The sequence below is a fragment of the Vipera ursinii genome (genome assembly GCF_947247035.1).
Source record: "Vipera ursinii genome assembly, chromosome: 8".
NCBI lineage: Eukaryota > Metazoa > Chordata > Lepidosauria > Squamata > Viperidae > Vipera > Vipera ursinii.
Window position 1 is genome coordinate 9,060,211 of NC_139519.1, and position 22,568 is coordinate 9,082,778.

Consider the following 22,568-nt stretch of genomic DNA (forward strand, 5'->3'; position numbering starts at 1 on the left):
TTGAGAAATAGTATTTTAGGTCATTTTTGCAATCTGAAGTTGAATTTAGTCATACTAAACTAGTAGTTGTGCATATTAAACTTCTGTCTGCTGCCTTGGGACTTTAATAATGCTTAATTCTTTAATAGCACATCCTCCCTATGTGAAACTCTCTGCCTTAAAAATTTCTGCCTGTATGTCCTCTGCAATGGCTTGAGACTCATTTCATGTGTCTGGGACTCATTTCGTATGCAAAACAGGTCATTAATGTTCTGGAATACCTTCCAAAAAGAAGGCACATTACAAAAGCACAGAGAAAAAAAAGTCACTTTCATGTCAGAATTCAAGCTCCGATACATTTAAGCGGTCAGATCTCTAGGCTGAAATTCAGACATTCCAAGTACTAAAGAAAAGATATTAAAGTGGACATAAATGTATGATTTATTCTCCAGTTTGCCATCGATTCTGGAAAAAAGGCACACAAAGGGAGGCAACAAGAGCTCCGGGACTCTCACAATTAAAATTACCGGTATTTGCTTTAAAAAATAAATTACAAGACTTCCAAATCTGATACAGAAAACGTTTAAAAACGCAATTCATCTGATTCCATACAAAGGCAGGACAAGCTTCCGAGTACTGGATGAATGGTGGTGGATTTAGGTTACATAGAAACATGACACTAGAAATAATGGGGGTGCAACTCCCAGAATCCTCCAGTAGATTTGCTGGGGAATTCTGGGAGCAGCATGCCCAAAGGCTTTGGAAGGTACCAGCAATTCATGCCTTTACAATGGCAGGAACAAGAGGAAAGGAAAGAATTTGAGAATACTTTAAAGACTGCTAGAAGAGTTGTCTTACTTTGATTTTGCAGAGAAGATGTAACTGGACAACAGGACCCACAGAACGGGTCAAAAAAGGTGGCCATGATCATGTGATTAATGCATAAAAAGGGGGATGGGGCTTTGATAACGCACTTTGTGGCCACCAACTCACCTGTTTTGACACCTTCAGTGGACTGGTAGGTGTGTTCAAAGCATTAGACAGGTAACACTTCAGATAGCACAATTTGTACAGGTTTGTTAGTGGCTGGGATAATGTTGTGGTGTTTGGAGAAAAGGAAGTGGAGATCTTTCTCATAACTTGGAGAGAATCCCCTTCTCCTATAAGGCTTGAGTTCTGAAATAGCCACCAGGCTTAAAAACAAGGAGGAAAAGAGAATAGAATAGAGACAAAACATTTAGATTTTTTTTCCCCCTACGCCCAAATAAAGAAATGAAAAAGGAAGATTGAAAGAAGCATCAGGATGAGCCGTGCAGATTGGGGAATTCCTATCTTCTTAATTTTAAAAAAAGAAGCAGCCAATATTACCCCTTGAAATAAACCAAAAACCTGGATTGTTACCAAGCGTTTGGCTGGGTAATTCTTACAAGTAAAAACAGGGACAAGACATTTAGAAAATGAAAAGCATCCCATTGGAAGGTCCCTGTTGCTTTAGATAAGTCACTCCCTGGGGTCTTGGGCATTACCCAGAGGAGAAGGAGAGTAACAGGTAGTTCTCCTCTTACAGCCATTCATTTAGTGAGCGTCTGAAGTTACGACGGCACTGGAAAAAGGGACTTACGACCATTTTTCGCACAGCCAGTGCCGCATCTTTGTGGTCGCGTGATCAAAATTCGGATGCTTGGCAACTAGCATGTAGTTAGGACAGTTGCAGCGTCCCGGGTGTGTGTGTGTGTCACGTGATCCTCTTTGGTGACCTTCTGACAAGCAAAGTCAATGGGGGAAGCCAGATTCACTTCCCAACCGTGTTAGTAATTTAACAACTGCCGTGGTGCACTTAGCAACTGGGGCAAGGGTGGTCGTAGAAGGAGGCAAAACTCACCTAACAACAGTCTTGGTTAGCAGTGGAAATTTTGGGCACAGTTGTGGTGGCACGTTGAGGAACACCGGTACCTATTCAAAGCTGCCAATCTAGCACAATCTGTTGGAGAATTTGCCCACGGGTTGCTTGGGAAACCTTGCTCCTCCCTCAGTGTAAAAGGGGAGGTGGGCACCCAGGCTTCTTAAAGTCACTACGCTACGAGGCTTCGGGCCTAATATGATTGCCGGCATTGCTCTGTCTTAACAGCAAGGGAGTAAATCAAGGTGATTTATTGGGGGGGGGTCGTGTGGTGAAGGGGGCTCTGGGTTCATAGGGGTCCAAAGCACAGGTGAGCCGTGTGTGTGTGTGTGTGTGTGTGTGTGTGTGTGTGTGTGTGCAGGAGATGGGGAAGATTTCAAATCCCCCTAAGAGGTTTGGTTACCCACAGGCTCGCCGCTTGATATAAAACCAAAACAGCAATTTTTATTGAAGTACCTAAACCGAAAATAAAAAGTTTTAGAACATAATTTAAAACAAAACAAAACAAAAGCAAAACCAGCAGAAGTAGCAAAATATACGATTTGTTTGGGTTTTCTTTTATAGCAACTGATACCTACCAGTCACTAGTAACTTACTATCAGGGTGATATTTTCTCTGGTAACCACCATTTAAAAAAAAAAAGACATGTAAATATATAATTAATATTTATACATTTTGTGGCAGCTATGTACAAAAGTTCTTTAATTTCCTTTGCTTTGTCTGAATATGTCCAAGCCCTGGGTTCCTGCGGCTGCCTCCTTTACATTTTAGGCCAGAGCTGTGTATGGTGTACGATGCAGTAGATCGCTTTCAGGTTTGGCCAGCAAAGTACCAATGGTCAGTGAGCTCCTAAGACACATCAGAAACAATGGGGTTGCTTTCTCTGTTCCAACCTGCAGAATGTTGAATTAAGATGCCACCGTGCGACAGTAACGGATCCTCAAGTAGCAGGTGCTAAAGATTTTTCAGCTTAAGAGAATCCTGGTGCCCACAAGTAGCATCATGCAGAGCAGCCTTGATTTTTGCTTTCTGCGCTCTCAAGAGGTTGCAGAACTTGGATTTATGTGTGAGAACAAAATAAAGGACTTCTGTCTTCATGGGAATGTTCTTCACACACCCCCCCCCAGAATCTCCTACTGAGAAGTAACAACATGCTTCTGGCTAGGAATAGGCATCTGGATCTTCCTTTGTTGTTGTTGTTGTTGTTGTTGTTGTTGTTGTTGTTGTTGTTTAAACACCACTTCCTACCCCAGTTCACAAGATTTGTATGAGCAGCTCTTCGGAAGGCTTAAGGCTTGCAACAGATGTCAGTGTGTTGAAGAAGATGAGGGTGAGCAGGTTTGGCTACTTGGAATGGACTTTTCGCAGTTCTTTAATGGCTGCCCTCCGGTGGTCCTCCCTCCAGCCCAGCTGGATGGAGTCTGTGCACACACACACACACACACACACACACACTCACACACTCACAGACACCCATTCATTCACTGACACACAGACGTCACCCTCGTATGCACAGAAGGGTCCCACAGATGTTGCGGCATCAGCGCCTTTTCAGTCCACCGTTGGCGAGGTGAGGTGGGTGCTTGGGAAGACAAGGTTCATTAGGGAGGGGATCATGGGAAAAAACAGAGTCCTCTCCAGAAGAGCAGGTGGAACTGCGAGTGTCTGGGAAACTGGGAGAATACTGGTCCAATGGAAGAGAGAGGTCCAGGTATTCCTAAAGAGAATGAGAGAATTGTGAGGACAGTGTCTGGCACTCTTCTCAAGGTGTAGGAAGGACCTTGGGGATGAATTCAGATGAAAACAGAGACACAGGGAATTAGCCACAGAAGTTGCGTTTGCTCTGATGGAACTCCCACCTACAATTTATGTGCGTAAGCAGCTATCTTTCTATGGCTTCCTAAAGGAAATGAAGCTGATGTAATTTCTCTTTGAAGAAAGTACAAAAGTTGAACGATGGAAGAGGGAATGAGTGGCTCAAGGGTGAACTGAAGGGTCCCTGATGCTCTCCAAGCTTGGTTATCTGGCAGACTTTTCATGATCAACCATCAAACTATACAGTGCCTCGGTATATGTTGACGAAGACTCTCAGTCATCCAGGTAGAATTATATGGAAATTGAGTTATGGCAACTGGACTTATTTTCTTTTTGGGGGGTTTGAAATATTTCACTATCTTATCTAAACCTGAAGAAGCTACTTGCACAAGCAGCAAAATGTTTCAAACAAACAAAAAAAGAGAAAGAAGCCCAGGTACCATGTCTGAATCATCAATGCTACCATTTATTACCTAGTTTGGTAATGAAAGGTCTGCAAGAAAACCACCAAGCTCAGAGAGCATCAAGAACTTCCCCAGTACAAAACTCAACCAGACATCTTTCTGCAGCTGTGAAGACACACGTATGAATTCAGGTGCAGTTATTTACAGACTAAAAATAAGAAAACGGTGGCTATGTTCTGTTTTGCTTTGCACCATACAGAGGGTGTATTACCTTCGGCTTATTTAGAAATTCACTGACACATATAGTTGGGCTAATAGTGCCTATAAATGTTCATGCAATAAAATGTATGAACTGGAATCTCTACTTCTCCAATTAGGAACAGAGAGTAAAGTAGCCCCAATAGTGACCAAGCTGGAACTGAGCACCCAGATTTGAATAAGCTACTTAGTCCAGAATAGGACTAACTGCAGATATCAAGCAACTGTTTTAGCCCCAGAACCCTTCTGACTTTATTGTCAAAAACCAGTAGATAATTTCCTGATATATGAGACAAAACAAACAAACAGAGTAATTTGTACCCTGCAATGGTCATAATTTAAATTTAAAAATGGTGCAACCAGCCTAAAATCTCAGATAATTTGCCCCTAATGCTTGTGATTTTCCAGCGTCCACTTTACATCACTGCCCTACCTAATTGTTTTGTCTACCTACTCACCCACCACCCATAAGAATGCAGTGAAAACCTCCCAGCAATTTAATTAGGGCAAAATGGATGTTGGGCGTGTTTTACCTGGTTTGAGGTCATGGCCACGATCCTATCTAAGTCTTCAACCAGCTGCTTAAATGTCGGCCGTTGGGATGGAACGGCGTGCCAGCAATCCCGCATCATCATGTACCTGGGAAGAGAGAGCAACTAAGGTGCCTGCATCTACGCTGTTAAAACCAGAGCAGAATGGGCATCTCACCACGGCCAATGCGCCATGGGACAGCTTGCCGTAACCAAGTCGCCATGGGACAACTTCCTGTGGGACAACTCCATGTGGGATAACTATGCAATAAATGTTATCCACCACTGTTTCTTCATTATTTCCATTGACAAAATGGAGATAATGTTGAAGAAATGATGGCGGATAATTTTTATTGCGTTGTTATACCATGTGGAATTGTCCGCAGCAAGTTGTCCTGCAGTAAGTTGTCCTAGACCCACCAGAGAAAACCAGCAATTCCAGGAGTTGGCAATCTTTTCATACCTGGACACCATCATATGACCTAACCTCACACATTAAAAACACCCCAACTTAGGAACAATAATTTAAAAGGGAAAACGGCTTGAAAATACCAAATCATGCATGTGTCCACTCATCCGACCATCCATCCATGTATCCATCCATCCATCCATTTGTTCATTCATTCATTCATTCATTCATTCATTCAATTTAGGTGCCACATGGCTACATGTTGACTCTGGGTAGCTCACAGCATACAAAATAAATGAACAAGAATGATCATCTAGCCACTTAACATCAAAACATAGGCTAACATAGGCCAAATATTGGGTCCCATCCATTCTACCCAAGGCCTTGGAGAACAGCTAGCTCTTCTGGAACACCATCTGAGTAGGATGAAACTTCAGGTGAGAACTGAGATTTTCGCTGTTTTCAAAAATGCTCACTCTTATGGACTACATTTGGAGTCCCCAGGCACTTTGGTATGTTTGAATATTGTCAAACCTGGCAGCAACTCAGAGTAGCTCATGTTCACAACGGACTGACCTCAGTATTCTGAGAACTGCCTGCCAAGAAGGCATTGACCAAAGCTCCCTTCGTTTCCAACTTGCAAAGGACCCCATCCTGCTCTGGCTCTCCTTCCAATGGGAAGATGAAGCAGAATAAAATAACAGAATAACAGCGTTGGAAGGGACCTTGCATGTCTTCTAGTCCAACCCCAGCACAAGCGGGAGACCCTATACCATTTCAGACAAATGGCTGTCCAGTCTCTTCTTAAAAACCTCCAGTGTTGGAGCATCCACAGCTTCTGAAGGCAAGCCGTTCCACTGGTTAATTGTTCTCATTGTTAGGAAATTTCTCCTTATTTCTAGGTTGCTTCTCTCATTGATTAGCTTCCATCCATTGAAGCTGTAAGAGGAGTCATCCGAGCCAAGGAGCAGCGAAAAATGGATTTTCATTTTTGTAAAGTTTTTTTAAAAAAACCTTTTGTCTTTTCAGAACATGGCACTTTAAGAAAAGCGGGGAATAGTTTGTGGCGCTGGAAACATTCTTTTGCTAGATGCCAGGGCTGGTGAGTGTCTTTGCAAGCTGGCTATGCAGCTTGCCATCCTTACTCACCTAACTAGAGGCGCTCAGTGACTTAAAGATGCTGGAGAAGGTCTGTACTCCGGCAGTTCAAGCCCTAGTATCACATGACAGAATGAACTCTTGTCCCCTGCCTCACCTCCTGCCAACCTAGCAGTTTGAAAGCATGCTACATGCAAGTAGGTAAATAGATACCACTTCGGTGGGAAAATAATGGTGTTTTGTACGGTAGTGCTGGGCCTTCCCCGGTGTGACTCCTGAGTGTGACGCAGCATCGGTGGAAGGAGAAAGCCCTGAATGACCCTGCAGAATGCCGTTGAACCTTTCTGAGTGTGGAGCTAGTTTGACCCTTGCGATGCACTCTGGATTGTGCAAGACCAGGAACTGAATGGGCTAGCAATTATCAGCAGGCCAACAACTACTTTGTAGTCATACTGTAGACTCCTGGCTAATGTGACATCGCTATACGCTAAATAAAGGTAAAGGTTTCCCTTGCCCAGTGGTACCCAGCTCTAGGGGGTGGTATTCATCTCTGTTTCCTAGCCTAGGAAGTCAGCATTGTCCAAGAACCCTTCCATGATCATGTGACCAGCATGACTATATGCTGAGGTGCCCAGAGTTCTGTAACCCTTCCACCAAAATAGTACCTATTTATCTACTCACATTTGCATGCTTTCAAACTGCTAGGTGGGCAGGACCTGAGGCAAGTAACAGGAGCTCACCCCTTCAGGCACTGCTCGGCTCTCGAACCTGGCCTGTCAGCTTTCCAGCTGACAAACTCAGCCTTTTTAACCACTGTAGAAAAAACTCAAAAGAAGTAATGCATGATGGGAAGATGTGGAGAGACCCGGCCCATGGAATCTATCAAGAGTTGGATATGACTGAATGGATAGCATTATCATCACACTGCATAAATAAACCACCCACCCAACTGAGCACTCACAATTCATTGGTGCAATTGCTGGGCTTGTCCATCCGATGCCCCTCTTTCAGCAGTTTGAACAGCTCCTCCACTGGCACTCCTGGGTACGGAGAGCCACCCAGGGTGAAGATCTCCCACAAGAGGACACCGAAGGACCACCTGGTTAGGACATAAGATATATCGTGCCTTAGAGTGCAGCAATTACAAGCAGGCTATTACTTAGTGGCAGACAGTCAATGGACTAATGGAGCCTTGGTAGGTTCTGCTTTTGTTTTTAAGTAAACTTGCAGTGGTGTAAAGGCACACACCAAAAGAAGGAGGCCCTCAAATGGGCAACCAGATGGAAGCCAGCAACAGATTTTAGACCAAGCCACCCTTCCTGCCAAGTAATACAGACTGAAAATACTGTTCTTGCTTATAGAAATTAGCATTTCATTAAGATGAGATGGATCACATCTGCTACATTCCACCTTGGGGAATAATCCCCAGCATACTAGCCTTAATTGAAAATGCTAGAAAATTTAAGGGGCCTGTGATCTGCAACCAAATTAATTTGATGGTGGGGTGGGATGTTAGGAAAGAAGGGAGAATGTGATTCTAATTAAACAGGCAGGACTAAGAAGGGGAAACCCTAAGTGAACACAGTGGGAGCATGATGGCTGAATCAATTGAGGCAGGAAAGTGAAGACTGGAGCTGGAGCTTTTATCCCAGGACACTACCCAAACTTCCTGTCTAGGGACAGAGCCTCTGAGTTGGAGCAGATGGGAAGGGAACAGAAAACTCATCATTCCTCACATTTATTTGGCATGCAGGTAATTCTATCTGCCGCTTCTGAGACTGCAGCTTGGAAGTTGACACTCAAGGAGCAATGATGATGGTGGTGAAGTTATAAGACACACAGACATTTGCTACTGTCAGGCACAAGCAATCAGATGCACACAGGTAGGGTTTAAGCCAACTACTTTATTATATTCTGGAATCTCCCCAGACTGCCAGCCTTCACCTGGGAACAGATAGATATGGCTGTGTGGAGCTTAAGGAGGAGGTCAGTTCTGGATCCTTAAGGAAGAGGTCAATTCTGGATCTCTTGTGCCTACGCAAGGATTTGAGGCTAATCCTGCATTTGAGATCTTCCTGCTGCCTGGCTGGGAATTTCCCAGTAGCTATCCAGCTCAAGAGAGAGTACTAGGTGCAGAGAACCAACAGAGAGGTTCAATTGGAAATCTTTTCTAGTACTGTACTTTAAGGCAGAGGTCCCCAACCTTGCAGCTTGGTGGCCTGGTTTGGTGGGGGGGGCAGAGGGGAGCCAAGCCATGTGAGCGATGACCTAGTATGTGCATGTGCAGTGTGATTGGTGGCCCGGCACACGAGCAGCATGATTTGCGTGAGTTGAGTTGTGTGCACATGTGTGTGTGTGTGCAGGTCCACCGCTCGAGCAAGTGAAGCTATGTGCATGCAAGTGTGTGCCGACCTGCTGCTCAAGCGGCCAAGTTCTGAATGGGCCACGGCCCGATCGTGGGCCACGGCTCAGAGGTTGGCGACCCCTGCTTTAAGGAGTCAGAGAAATACTCACACGTCGCTCTGGTGGGTGTATATTCTATCAAACAAGGCTTCTGGGGCCATCCATTTGACTGGCAGACGACCCTAGAAAGCAGAAAAGAGTCCACTTGAATCCAGAAATGATGAGGAAGAGAGCTGTGCGAGGGGAAAAAGATCACTAATGCAGAAATTACAAGACAGAAAGGACTGCTGGGACACCAGCGATCACCCAGGCTTAAATTCAGCACATAGCCCAACATTGATCCTTTAGTACGACTTGTCCCACTGATCTGTATCAGAAGACAGACTGCAGTTAGGACTAGGAAGCAACACTGTGCTCATAGGCATCAATATATAGCCTTGGTGGAGCAGTGGGCTAATGCCTCCTTAAGTAACACCAGCTGCCTGCAATTAGTGCAGGTTCAAGTCCCACCAGGCTCAAGGTTGACTCAGCCTTCCATCCTTCCCAGGTAGGTAAAATGAGGACCCAGATTGTTGGGGGCAATAAGCTGACTTTGTAATAATGCCGCTTGGGGGGGGGAAAGCCCTAATAAACAGGCATATACATAGATTGAAGGCTATTGCTAAGCACATTGATTTGTGCTTCTTAGATTGTAAGCCGCCCTGAGTCTTTGGAGAAGGGCGGGATATAAATGGGATCAATATATCCAAAGATATCTCCTTTAGTTTGAAGCAGTCTTTCTGTGCCTATTTTTTTTAACATTTAAATAGCAAGCTCAATAGTGGAACACATCTATTTGCAAAAATGATTTTGGTATTCATAAAGTCCTCGCTGGGATAATACATAGCTTCTCGGAGAGCTAGCTTACTGTCTAGTTCTGGGGTAGGCAACCTCGGCTCTTTTATGACTCATGGACTTCAACTCCCAGAATTCCTGAGTCAGCTACGCTATGCTGACTCAGGAATTCTGGGAGTTGAAGTCCATGAGTCATAAAAGAGCCGAGGTTGCCTACCCCTGGTCTAGTTAGTGTGTGTTTTGTGGCTGGCCTTACCCACCAACAGAGCAATGAAGCCTCATTTGTGATGGTAGAAAGAGATCCAGTTGATTTTCATGATGTTCATCATACCAAAGCAATAAACAAAAGCAACGGAAGATGAGGGGTATTTGGAAATAACTGGAAATAATGTCTTCTCTCTTGTTGTTTGAAGGGACCCGATGCAGTCATCTTGCTGAACTAAGCGACGCCATTGCTATTTAATATCTTACTACCTTTTTAGCTCCTCTTTCACAAAGGACAGGAACACAGACAATAAGAAGGGAAATCTTGTTTTCCTGGACTGTATGAACCATGCAGAGGGCAGTGCAGTGGCTCGGTGGTTAAGACACTGGGATTGTCGGCTGGAAACCCAGCAGCCCAGGTTTGAGAACCGAGCGCCACATCCTGATGTGGTGAGCTCCTGTTCCTGCCCCACCTCCTGCCCACCTAATAGTTCGAAAGCCTGCAAATGCGAGTAGATAAATAGGTACCAGCTCGGTGGGAAACTAACAGTGCTCCGTGATTTCATGCTGACCACGTGATCGTGGAAATGTCTTTGGATAGTGCTGGCTCAAATGGCTTTGAAACGGAGATGAGCACCACCCCCTACAGTTGGCAACAACTAGTGGAGTAAAATCTACAGGGACTCCTTTACTTTTTTTTTATGAATCATGAAAACTACGTCAATAAGGAACGTGCAAATGTATTGGCCTTATTCTACAATGCCTACTAGTCTCAAGGACAAAAAGTAAGCTACAGGAAGCTGATCTTCCCAACAGTATCTTGGAAAGCTGAGATAACTTCTGAGCGGGATTTAATTTCATCCCAAAATCTACTTTCCCCCCGGTTTTGTGACTAGAGGAAAACTGCATTGAAAAATTATGCTGCACATACCTAATCTAGAAAAGTTGTACAGACCTCAACAATCCAGTTTAAACAGGTACAGATTCCTCCTTTTTCCTTCCTTCCCTCCCTCCCTGGTCTTTAAGACATTTTTACGTCTAGGTGACCATTGAAGGTTTTCTGCAAATTTCCACATCCTTTCTTACAATTTTCTACTGAGCTTTTCTGCGATGCTTGAACACGGCATAATCTGAGCCCCCTTCGAGAGATGCCACTCACGTTTGTCGTCTTCTTGTAATAATCTATGTGGTGAATGTCTCGAGCGAGGCCAAAATCAGCAATCTTCATCACAATGTCTTCCGTTACCAGCACATTCCTGGCAGCCAAATCTCGGTGAATACACTAAACAGGGAAACACAGACCACAACAGACTTCTTATAGTGGAGCAGCTCTGGAAGGCAAAGACAAAGCTTTGGGGCTGAAGATCAGCAAAAACCAGCAAAAACTTAAGTGTATCTTTTTTGTTTGTTTCTATCCCACCTTTATTTTTACAAACAACTCCAAATTTCATTAAAAGGCTAAAGATTGTGTCAAGACCAAAAAAAAAAAAATGATACAAGCCAAGCAAATTCTGGAACCAGGTCATAAGTAGCTCCCGGGAGGTCTGCTGTAACTTTGAATGATCGCTAAGCGATCATCTGTTAACTGAATGCTATTTGTACATTGTCCCGTAACATATGTATTACGGCGGCTCACAAATCAGCAATCATCTCATCAACCATTCTACTACTTTCTTCCTGATCCTTTCAACTCCAAAGTGGGCTCTCGTTAGCCTAGGGCCACTGGTCTCTCCGACGTTTAGTTTTTAAGGCTCCTCAAAATGCCTCTCCAATGGCACTGCCATTTTGAGGCAGGAAGCACAGAAAAATGGTACTACAATCCCGAACTGTTTCAACCGTTTTTAATGGATAATAGAGTACACAGTAACAGTACTGATTTTATTTCTGATTTGTCTTGGGTCAGGTTTTACCACTGCAAGTCACCACAAGTGCTACTGTAAGTATAAATGTGGGTGATGATAATAAGTGGCACTGTTAAGGAAAATCCAAGGTGAGGCGTCCTTGGTGCTCTCTGAGCTTGCTTGTTTTCTTGCAGATGTTTCATTACCCAAACAAGGTAACATCATCAGGGCTAGGACTGAGAAGAAGGACCAGCACTAATGATGTTACTTAGTTTGGGTAATGAAACGTCTGGAAGAAAACAAGCAAGCTCAGAGAGCACCAAGGACCCCTCAACCCTGAACTACAAATATTCTCCTTTATTAAAATTTCTCCCAGACATCTTCATCTCTTATGCTTTGGGTCCTCACTTATTTCACTGGGGCTCTCAATCTCGTAAGCTGCTAATCAGCTGCCCAAAGTCTATCATTCCTTCCTTTTGCAATCGCTCACCTTTTTGGACGCAAGGTATTCCATGCCCCTGGCCACTTGGTATGCACAGGATACCAGATCCTTGAAAGAGAGCTGCTCTTCTGGGACGTGGGTAGGGTTATAGCAATATTCCATGCCAGGAGGCCGACGGGCTTGTAGATATTCCCTTAGGTTCCCCTTGGACGCATACTCTACTATCACATAGAGCGGGCCTGACACAGAAAAAGACAAGAAGCTTTAAGAAGAGACAGTGATACTGTCGCCATCCCAGTTCAATTCATGTGCTATTTCTGACACCTCGCTGGCCATCTGGAGTGAGGGCCAGTTGAGGATGCCAAGGAAGAATGAGCGTGAGAGCTTCTATCACTGAGAGACTGCCTCCCACTTTAGAAGCACCTACCATCTTGAGTACACGCTCCAAGGAGATTGATGATGTTCTTGTGTTTCCCAATCATCTTCATCATCTCCATCTCTGAGATCAAGTCAGACAGGTCTTTTTCAGTGGCATCAGCTAGGGAGAAAAAAGATACCGAGTCTTGATTGGATCAAGGATGCACTGAAAGGAGATTAAGATACTGGAAGCATCCGGTAATAATAATAATAATAATAATAATAATAATAATAATAATAATAATAATAATAATAAGAAGAAGAAGAAGAAGAAGAAGAAGAAGAAGAAGAAGAAGAAGAAGAAGTAGTAGTTGGAAGGGACCTTGGAGGTCATCTAGTCCAACCCCCTGCTCAGGCAGGAAATCCTATACCATTTCAGACAAATGGCTGTCCAGTCTCTTCTTAAAAACTTCCAGTGTTGGAGCATTCACAGCTTCTGGAGGCAGGTTGTTCCACTGGTTAATTGTTCTAACTGTCAGGAAGTTTCTCCTTAGTTCTAGGTTGCTTCTCTCCTTGACTAGTTTCCATCCATTGCTTCTTGTCCTCCCTTCTAGTCTCCTATTAATAGCACTAGCGCTTAGACTTATATACCGCTTCATGGTGCCTTACAGCCTTCTCTAAGTGGTTTACAGAGTCAGCATGGGTCCTCATTTTATCAACCTCGGAAGGATAGAAGGCTGAGTCAACCCTGAGCCAGTCAGGATTGAACTGCTGACAGTCAGCAGAATTACCCTGCAGTACTGCATTCTAACCACTGCGTCACCATGGCTCTTCATACACAAAATCCGGATTAAGTGAACTTCAAATCATCCTTGCGCTCTCTCTCTCTCTCTCTCTCTCTCTCTCTCTCTCTCTCTGTGTGTGTGTGTGTGTGTGTGTGTGTGTGTGTGTGTGTATTCCTGACACAGCCATACACACACATCTGAGCACACATATTAAAGGAGATTTGAAGTACACCTGAAGCTGCAGTTCATTGGCTGATGTGAAAGAATGGATACGCCCACGTACGGGTTAAAATAAGTTCAAATGTTAAAAGACTCAAAAGGCCCCAAACAGAATAAGATGACGGCTCTCACCTAGAGCTTCTTGCAACAAACAAGACAAGGAGGGCTATTTAGAAATATAACTGTAACCTTACTTACATTTTAGCATTTTGACTGCCACTTTAGTAACTCGGTTTGGCTTGTCTTTATCCAAGCCTATTGCTTCAGCTAGTACAACTTGCCCAAAGCATCCTTCCCCCAGGGGTTTCCCTAGAATCAGCCTACAATAAAAGCAAAGAAACATGGTTATTTTAGCAGGAGGCTGCTAATCTCTGTAGTGACTTAACTGGCGTTCAACCAAATGGGTTGAAGTGTGGGTCTAAATTGCTTTTTTTTTGCTTTCTGTTCAGTGATACTGTCTGTACGATCCAGCAAATATCTCACCATTCCTCTCAGAGACTTTGTAGAACATTCTAGCCTCAAAATCCAGGCCTAGCTGTTTAAGGTAAAAGGAATTCTACAAGGGCTCTCAATAGTTATTGCCTTCTGCAATACAGGTAGTCCTCGACTTACGACCACAATTGAGTCCAACATTTTCATTGCTAAGCGAGGCAAGTGTCAAGTGATTTTGGCCCATTTTACAACCTTTCTCGCCATAGTTCTTAAGTGAATCACTGCAGTTGTTTAGCTCGGAACATGGTTATTGTTGCAGCATCCCCCACGGTCACGCGATCAAAATTCAGGCACTTGGCAAGTGACTCATATTTATGACGGTTGCAGCGTCCCGGAGTCATGTGATCCCCTTTTGCGACCTTCTGACAAGCAAAGTCAATGGGGAAGCCAGATTCACTTCACAACCGTGTTACTAACTTAACAACTGCAGTGATTCACTTAACAACTGTGGCAAGAAAGGTTGTGAAATGGGGCAAAACAAATGTCTCACTTAGTTAGAAATTTTGGGCTCAATTGTGGCCGTAATTGAAGGACTACCTGCACATCTCCTTCACTTCATGCTAAAAAAAATTCCTCCAGTTGATTGTTCAGAAAAGTTATCCACAAAGTTGGCTATGCATTTTTTTTTAAAAAAAGATCCTCGTTAGGGGAAAAATAACATAATGTTTCTGGAATTTTCCTGCCTCTGCCTTTTCAATTTATTACTACATTTAGAAAGAAAGTGGGCGCTCAGTTCAATGGGCAGAAAGCTTCCCCCATTGACACATCTGTTTAAAAACATTCGACGTGCCTCTTTGGCTGAGCCCATCCAAAACGGAGAGGAGAATTTGGTACCTGTCCCTGGGTAACTCCCAACGAGGGTCTTCTGGCAGTTCATATTCAGAGACCCCGGTCAGCATTGGAGTCCCACTGGAGGAGAGCCTTGAGGGACGCACAAGCATCACGCCAGAGTTCATGGAGGAACTGGAATCAGCCGAGACCTGCACCAGAGGAAGGGAGAGAGTGGGGGTTACCTTTGTCAAAGTCTTCTTGAGAATATGCAGTTGGGAGCTTGGTAGGGGAAGAATTGCCTGCCCTCGAACCAATCAGGTCGCCGTTTGCTGGAACTGGGTGCCCTTCCTGCTATAAAGATACTTTTAAGATCTTGGGATTTGGGAGAAGACTCACGTATCAATGGTTGACCGTTGACTTTGTAAGCAGAAGGAGCTACGTTCATTCCCATGAATGGAAAAACCTAGAAAACCTTCTGCTTGGTGGTTCTGGAAAGCTACCATCAGCAAGTTTGTACAATACTTATCCTTAGACCAGGAGTCTCCAAACCTGGCAACTTTAAGACTTCTGGAGCTCAACTCTAAGAATTCCTCAGCCAGCTATGCTACAATGCTATGATAAGTATTGTGTGAACTTGCTGGTGGCTATGCTGGCTGGGGAATTATGGGAATTGAAGTCCACAAATCTTGACGTTGCCAAGTTTGGAGACCTCTGCCTTAACCAGGGTCCAATTTGAAATAAAATGGCTTCCTAAACTCCAGTCTCTTCAGAAATTGGAGTACATGAGCGTTCTACAACCCTTACCTTCTTTCTTGTAGCCACAACATTTAAAATGGATTTAAATATTTTCCTTCCTCTCCATTGGCCTATGCCAGCACATGTGTTGCTCGATAGGGCTGTGAAACCATCTGAAGGGATGCTTCATTCTGTGCTATCAGCAAAGTGTCCCCGTTTGAAACAATTCCGGGAAGCTTCTGAGAAGCCCAGCATAGCTGTCTGAAGACTTTTTTGTAAGGCCATCTTCATGTCTGTGCATGTATGTTTGTGAATATCACTTCTCCAATCAGCCTATCAAAAGCATTGTCTGCGCATGCAACCTGAAAGAGCCTTTAAACCATCATGCATACTAACTCCTACTTAAGTGTAGGAGGAGCAAGCTAGCTCTGCATCAGAAGAGTCAAGAGAAAACATCTGGACCGGCCCCTGCAAACTAGGCCCCCAGCCTCAACCAGCAAAACTGCAGAGATAAAAAAGCAAGGATACAAGATCAAAACAGCCCCCTCGTCCTTCCTATTCTTTGCAAGCCTCCACAGCAAATTAGGGTTGAGTGTTTTGTGCTTCCTGTGAGCCACCTTGATTGAATTATGGCTGGAGGAGACTAGCAAGAGACAGCAGCCACCTTAACACGGGCCTCCTCTGCCTGCATATCTAAACTCATTCATAATGTCAGACTCTTGCTTCTTCCAAGCACAATTATCACAGAGCCTCTTTAGAAAGAATTTTCAAGAAGAGGTTATAAAAATTCCAGCAACTGAACTATTTTCCATCTACAGCCAACATGTCCCCAAGGTACGATAGGGCAGGAACCTTTTTCTAGTTGTTTTTCTAACTGCTTCTCATGAAGCTTGCAGCTGGCTCTTTATGTAAGAATCTTTAGAATTTTATCAGTCTGGGAACCAACTCTTAGATCAACTTCACAACCACCAAGGCCCCAGTTTATGAGAGCTTCATCGGAAGCCAGAGGGTTTCAGGGCAAGAATCTTGAATGCATTAATATAAAACTGCCACTAAATGAGGAAAGAAATACAAAACAAGGGTGGCTCACAGCAGCCCCAGGCTTAAATTCCAGAGGAGGTTAAGTAGCTTTTGCATCCTCATGTTGGCATAAAGCCACCAATTAATTTAAGTGGCTTGGTGTAGTGTCCAATAAAGATCCTTAATTAGCCATGCCATGCGGAGGATCTGAATAGCTTTTGCTCAGCTCAAGAAGGGATCCTGATGCAGAATTCCCGATACATGCTGGGAAGCTGGCAAACCACCTATTGTTGCAGCTGAAGACCAGATATTTGCACACAGGCAAAGTTTGCAAGGTGACAATTGTTCCGCGGCAGGGACTGCCTTTTTCAGATGAATTTTGGTTTAACGGATGCCGTTGTTGTCTTCAAAGAGTTTATTTTAGGGTTGATCACTTTATCGCTTTGTCATTTCTACGGACGGTTGTGTTTGTGTTGATTCCTGGCATGTTGTGCTGAGCCCCGCTGTGAGAAACAGGGGTATCAAAAAGTAAAATGAAATACCCTGCAAACTCCAGGAATAATAAACCTGGATGTATAAAATGGAGAGCCTTGAGCAGTAGCTCTCGTAACACGACACCCATCTTGATGGCTTCCAAGCTGGGCAGGGCCCTACTTTCGCGTTATATGGACAGTCAAGATCACCTCTGAGATTTTTTAACTTCCTTCTCAGGTGAGGCCCGAACTCTCATTAATGAGAGTTCAGCATTCCTGCAATATTTCAGGTGGTTTTAAAACAAAACTGTCTAAATTGAGGGGAGAAGGGAGAATTTTGGGAACTGGCAGCTGCTCTCATACCCATAGGTGCTACATCTTTTAATCTCTGCCCAGATCTTTTGAGTTTCTTCTTTTCAAAGAATGAAAACATATGCTAAACAAGGCTGGGAACAACTCTTTAGAATTACACTTGGTCCTTAACTTACAACCATCCATTTAACGACCATTCGTTAACAGCCCTGAAAAAAAATGACTTATGACTGGTTTTCACACTTATGACCATTGCAGCATCCTCATCATATTTAATGATGGTTGAAGTTTCCTGGGGTCACGTGGTCGCCATTTGCAACCTTCCCAGCCAGCTTCTGACAAGCAAAGTCAAGGAGGGAATCCAGATTCATTAACAGCTGCTGCTATTGATTCACTTAACTGCAGCGATTCACTTAACAACCAAGGCAAAAAAGGTTGTAAAAATAGGGCATTACTCACAACAGCTGCCTTGCTTAGCAATGGAAATTATGAGCTCAGTTGTAGCTCTAATTTGAGGACTACCTGTTATTTTAATCCCTTCGTCATACATCTTCCCCAGGTCACATGACTAGAGGGGAGGCGGGCTTAAGAATGGAAGAGTCAGCCCTATTCACAATTGACTCTCTCAAAGAGATGCATTGGGGGACCTTTTTCCGGGAATTTTTTTCCTCTACAACTTCTCTCTCGATCTGGATCATTTTTAAAACAATCTCTCTTTTGCCAGATTATCTTCCTCCAGACCAAATTTGCTTCCCTTCTGTTATGTTTTCAGAGAGTTATCCAGCTGATGGATGGACAAAGTCCCAAGGTCCTTGAACCTAATTTCTTTCAGCTTTTTGCTGGGTTGGTAGGACTCAAACGATAAGGAAAGCCTACAGAGCAAGCTTTCTAACAATTTTTACAACCCAGGACAATCTCCCTACAAGGAAGGGAGATTAAGAAAGGAGTAGGCAGCAATATTCTGGGCTACTGCCCCACTGCCTCTTCCATACTAATGGATGGGGGCATTTTTATCCACAGCCCCTTGCCAGATGGAGCTCATTTTCAAACTCCATGTTCCTTTGGGTAGCTTCGTCCTCCACACTGCATTTGTTCCTGTTCTATTCAGATTTTGGAGAGTTATCCTGCTAGTGCAAGGGTCCCCAACCCTCGATTCATGGACCAGTACCAGGCCGCGGCATGTCAGCAACTGGTCCGCACAAAGCAGCAAAGCCCCATCTGCGGGATGCAGGCAGCACACAAAATCATGCATCCTCCGGTCCATGGAAAAACCTCTCTCCATGGAACCGGTCCCTGGTGCCCACAAAGTTGGGGACCTCTGTGCTAATGGACAAAGTATTGAAACCCCACCGAACATCTTCTTGACATTTTGTTGAGTCGGAAAGAACAATAGGTGCCTCTGATTGAGGTGCAGCCTGCTTTGCTACAGTCTGAAAGGGGGATTATAGGTTGCAGTCAAACCCCCTATCTACTTTCTGTTACCTGTCTGCGCAAGGGGATGCTCTTGGCCAGTTTATGGACAGCCAACTGGCTGTTGAAATCGGTCTTCTTGGTGGTACTCTTCATCTTGTAAATGAGGACAGTCACGATCATGCAGGAGATGAGGAAGCCCCCCGTGCAGTAAATGATTATCTCCAAGTACAAAGGGGAGGCCATCATAGCTGGTTTGTCTTCTATAGCTGAATCAGTATAAAGAAAGCATTAGCACAAAAGATCCTCAATCAAGAACCGCAAGGCTAGAAAAATCAGTGGGGTCAAAAGGACAGCACATGCCAAGCTTAGCATGTTGGTCCTGGCATGACATGTTTGTGAGTCTTGACCAACCACTGCTATGGTTTAGTATAATACTTCAATCAGGGTACTAGTGCTTGGTCAAGAAACTATAATTTAAAAAAACAACAACCCTGGCTTAGTACAGAGTCTGTACCATTGAACACAAAGCTGGGATGTTTCTGTAGGCCTCTGCATGACCTTGAAATAAAAGAGGGAGAGGTGATACCAAAGACTTTGCACCTCTCAACCCAACCAGCATCACCAATTCAGTTTCCAGAATGGACTCGTGTAGGATATGCTGGAATCCCTTCCTTTAGACCAGCGTTTCCCAACCTTAGGAACTTGAAGATGCGTGGACTTCAACTCCCAGAATTCCCCAGCCAGCATGGCTGGCTGGGGAATTCTGGGAGTTGAAGTCCACGCATCTTCAAGTTCCTAAGGTTGGGAAACGCTGCTTTAGACCAGTAATTTCACATGTGGCTACTGAGTCTAAAGAAAGTCCATTGATTTTGTTTGATGTTACTGCAGTGGCTGTTTCAAAGGAGGCTAACTTTGACCTTGGGCAGTGCAACAGGATGCAATCTTTCATACTCTTCCCTCCCAACTGTCCACTAATAATAAATGCCTGAAAAAGGGTTTCCAGCTCATTCATTTTGTCCTCATTTGTAAAAGTTGGCCGACTTGAAGACCACATCCTGCTGTCAAATCAGACTTTCCCAGAATGATACAAGACCAGGTTTGCACAACGGATCTGTCAAGGCGATCAAGTGGAGCCACTTCTGCTGTTGCACCAAACTGGAAAAAGTTTTCGCTCTGAAATATTCTCAGCAGCAAAACAGTTTCTGAGATGGCAGTGCTACCTTACCTGGCTTTGTTCTAGCTAGTGCCACTGCAGCAACAGCTTAAAACTTGACTATACATTATATAGCTATAGTACCAGCAAGGAAAAAAAAACACCTGCCGGTATTATAACAATATTCTGAATGTATTATGCAGAGATACTGAGTAGAGATGCAATGCTTTAAAAGGGGATGAAGCAAGAAATCAAAGTTTCCCCCCCTCCCCACTCCATCTTTCCTTTCCCAAAATAATAGTAATAAACAGAGAATGGCCGTGGGGATGGGTTGAGGAGGGGAGAGATGTGATCAAAGAGAATTAACAGCCCTGTTATCATCTTTCCCATTAAAGATGGCAGGGCTCTGAATGGGTGGAGATGGGACAAGGAGAGGAATAGTAACAGAACAGACTTGGAAGGGGGCCTGAACACAATCTAGAGCAATAGTTCATGCCTTTCTCCCCAGTCAATTATCAGGTTCTTGCTGGCCACCTACTGATGGCTGGAAAAAGAAGCCTCACCAGGGCAGCAGGTCTGTCCACCAAGAGAAACTCATGCAAAACCTTCTAGCCCACAGAGAATGCAAGATTCCAATCTACCAAGGCAAGATTCCATTCTCATTCAAGGCCACGTAGGAATAAGTCTTATTTTGGGTCTTGGGGTACTTAGTCTGGGGTAATCCGCTCTTGGGGGAGGGAACTAGGAACCACAGTGTTCCCATCTTCTCCTATGTCTCTTGCATGGAGATAAACCGGGCAAGGGGAAAATGGATCTCCAGTTCCTCCAAGCTGAGTGGGACAATTCACCACAGTCAGCAACCCCCACCACCACCCCAAGGCCATCTCACAATGGGACAACTTGTCGTGGACACCTCACCATGGGCAATTCTATGTAGGATGACTCAATGTGATAAATTTCATCCACCAATTGCCAGTGGCAGGTTGTCCGTGGCAAAACGGCCATGGGAAGATGACCGCAGCAATTTGTGATGGACACTCTCCAAGTTGTTTGTATCCCTTGGACAGAGTTTGTTCACGTGGATGTATGTATGCAACGATGAATAATTATTGCAGGATTGCGTTGACTTCTAAGTTGGTGTCTTTGTATATGTGGACCACACCTGGAGAGAAGGGCAGCCACTGCCTCCTTTAGTTTTATTGTGATGAAAGTGGGCAGAGCTCATTACTCATAAGAATGAGAAAAACCGTGTGCTGTGTGTTCTTACTTGCACACACAGGGGAACATAGACAGGCCCTGCAGCCCTGATAAAGAGCATTATACAGTGACTTCTTTGTAGGGACTGTGGCTCATTTGCTTTCTTTTTAAAAAGCAACACAGTTTTCCATGATGCATTTGAGCATTTACAGACGTGCCTCCAATTTGGAAAAAGTTGGGAAATCAAAGGATGTTGCCCCGACTTCTGTCCTGGGTTTCATTTGGCTGGCCTCCTACCATTTTAGAGTCCTTCTCATAAAGCTCCTGGAATTGAACCTTTTGGGCCCTGTGTGCCAACTCTTGTCTTCTCTCTGCCAAAGACAAAGCGAAGCACAGAAAGGGCGACGGCCTTGCTTGAAAGAATGAAACTGGCCTATGACAAACCTGGATCTAGCCTCTAGTTGAACTCAAATTAGAAATGAACAAGACCTTGGCCTGCGAGAGCCACGATGGGGGCTGTGATTATCCCAATTTGGCAGATGAGAAAATAGGACCAAATGAGAGGGAATGGCTTACCTGCAGGATGATAGGGACTCTCTCTCCTAAACAGGGGCTGCCAGATGCATTTTGGTTAACCAATATGCAATGCCATCCATAAGAGGAAGCCAATTGGTGGGGGCCATCTACACTCCTCCTCCTTCCCTACCTCCAAGGAGCCCGGCTCTTGCAAACCATGGCCAGCTACTTCCCAAAGCTAGTCCAAGAGACAGCAAGGAGACAGAGAAAGGAACAGAACCAGTATATACCTTCTAGAACCGTCAACCATGCAGAGTGATGCGAGATCCCAATAGAATTACCCGCCAAACAAGTATATTGCCCTGCATCCTCAAAGGAGACATTCCTTAAGTGAAGGACTTCCATTTCTTTGTCAGTTGTGTTAACACCAGCTGTCTAGAAAGGGGAGAGAAATGGAAGCAAAACAAAACAAAAAGAAAAAAAAAAGGAAATAGGACGAGCAAATGTAAGACAAGCTGAAGGAAGAGTAAGGAGATAACATGCCTCTTAAAAGACTCCTGAAGGACACAGAGACACCACTGTAGCCTAATGACAGACAGCCTTAGGGCAACCACCAAATCCAGGCTGGCTTAAAGCGGGCAGTGTTAAAAACAAACAATAAAACAACCCTTCACCATATTGAATCTCCCTGCCCATCGACATGCTGGGGGATGGGCCACATGGAAAAATGGACCTTGGGAAGGCGAAGACCAGCTTAGTTTCACGGCGTGGGAAAGGACCCGGGGTGGATGGAAATGGAAGAGGCAGAGAAGAGAGAAAGGTTGGGGGATAGAGCTGACAGGCTCTTGAAAGACAAGAGGGAGCAGGTTGTTTCCAATAGGAAGACACCCAAGAGAAGCCGCCATTTTGTTTCGTCTGGAAAAGTCAAGACAGTTGCAGAATTCAAAATCAGACTTACTAAAAGGAAGGCTTGCATCACTGACAGCCAGGTTGACAGCAACGGGGGCA

At 44.4% G+C, this 22,568-nt stretch overlaps 1 protein-coding gene across 1 annotated transcript in view; it reads right to left on the minus strand.

Annotated features, from left to right (window-relative positions):
* Positions 1–408: 408 nt before the first annotated feature.
* The window catches only part of FGFR1 (fibroblast growth factor receptor 1), a 97,082-nt gene continuing 74,922 nt past the window's right edge, over positions 409–22,568 (minus strand). Inside the window, exons 9-18 of the mRNA XM_083368450.1 lie at positions 18,764–18,960; positions 14,805–14,950; positions 13,677–13,798; positions 12,545–12,655; positions 12,166–12,356; positions 10,994–11,116; positions 8,908–8,978; positions 7,355–7,492; positions 4,890–4,995; positions 409–3,596 (exon numbers count right to left, since the gene is read on the minus strand). Coding sequence (XP_083224576.1) covers positions 3,420–3,596; positions 4,890–4,995; positions 7,355–7,492; positions 8,908–8,978; positions 10,994–11,116; positions 12,166–12,356; positions 12,545–12,655; positions 13,677–13,798; positions 14,805–14,950; positions 18,764–18,960 — 1,382 coding nt within the window. The 3' untranslated portion in view covers positions 409–3,419. The remainder of the gene's footprint in view (positions 3,597–4,889; positions 4,996–7,354; positions 7,493–8,907; positions 8,979–10,993; positions 11,117–12,165; positions 12,357–12,544; positions 12,656–13,676; positions 13,799–14,804; positions 14,951–18,763; positions 18,961–22,568) is intronic.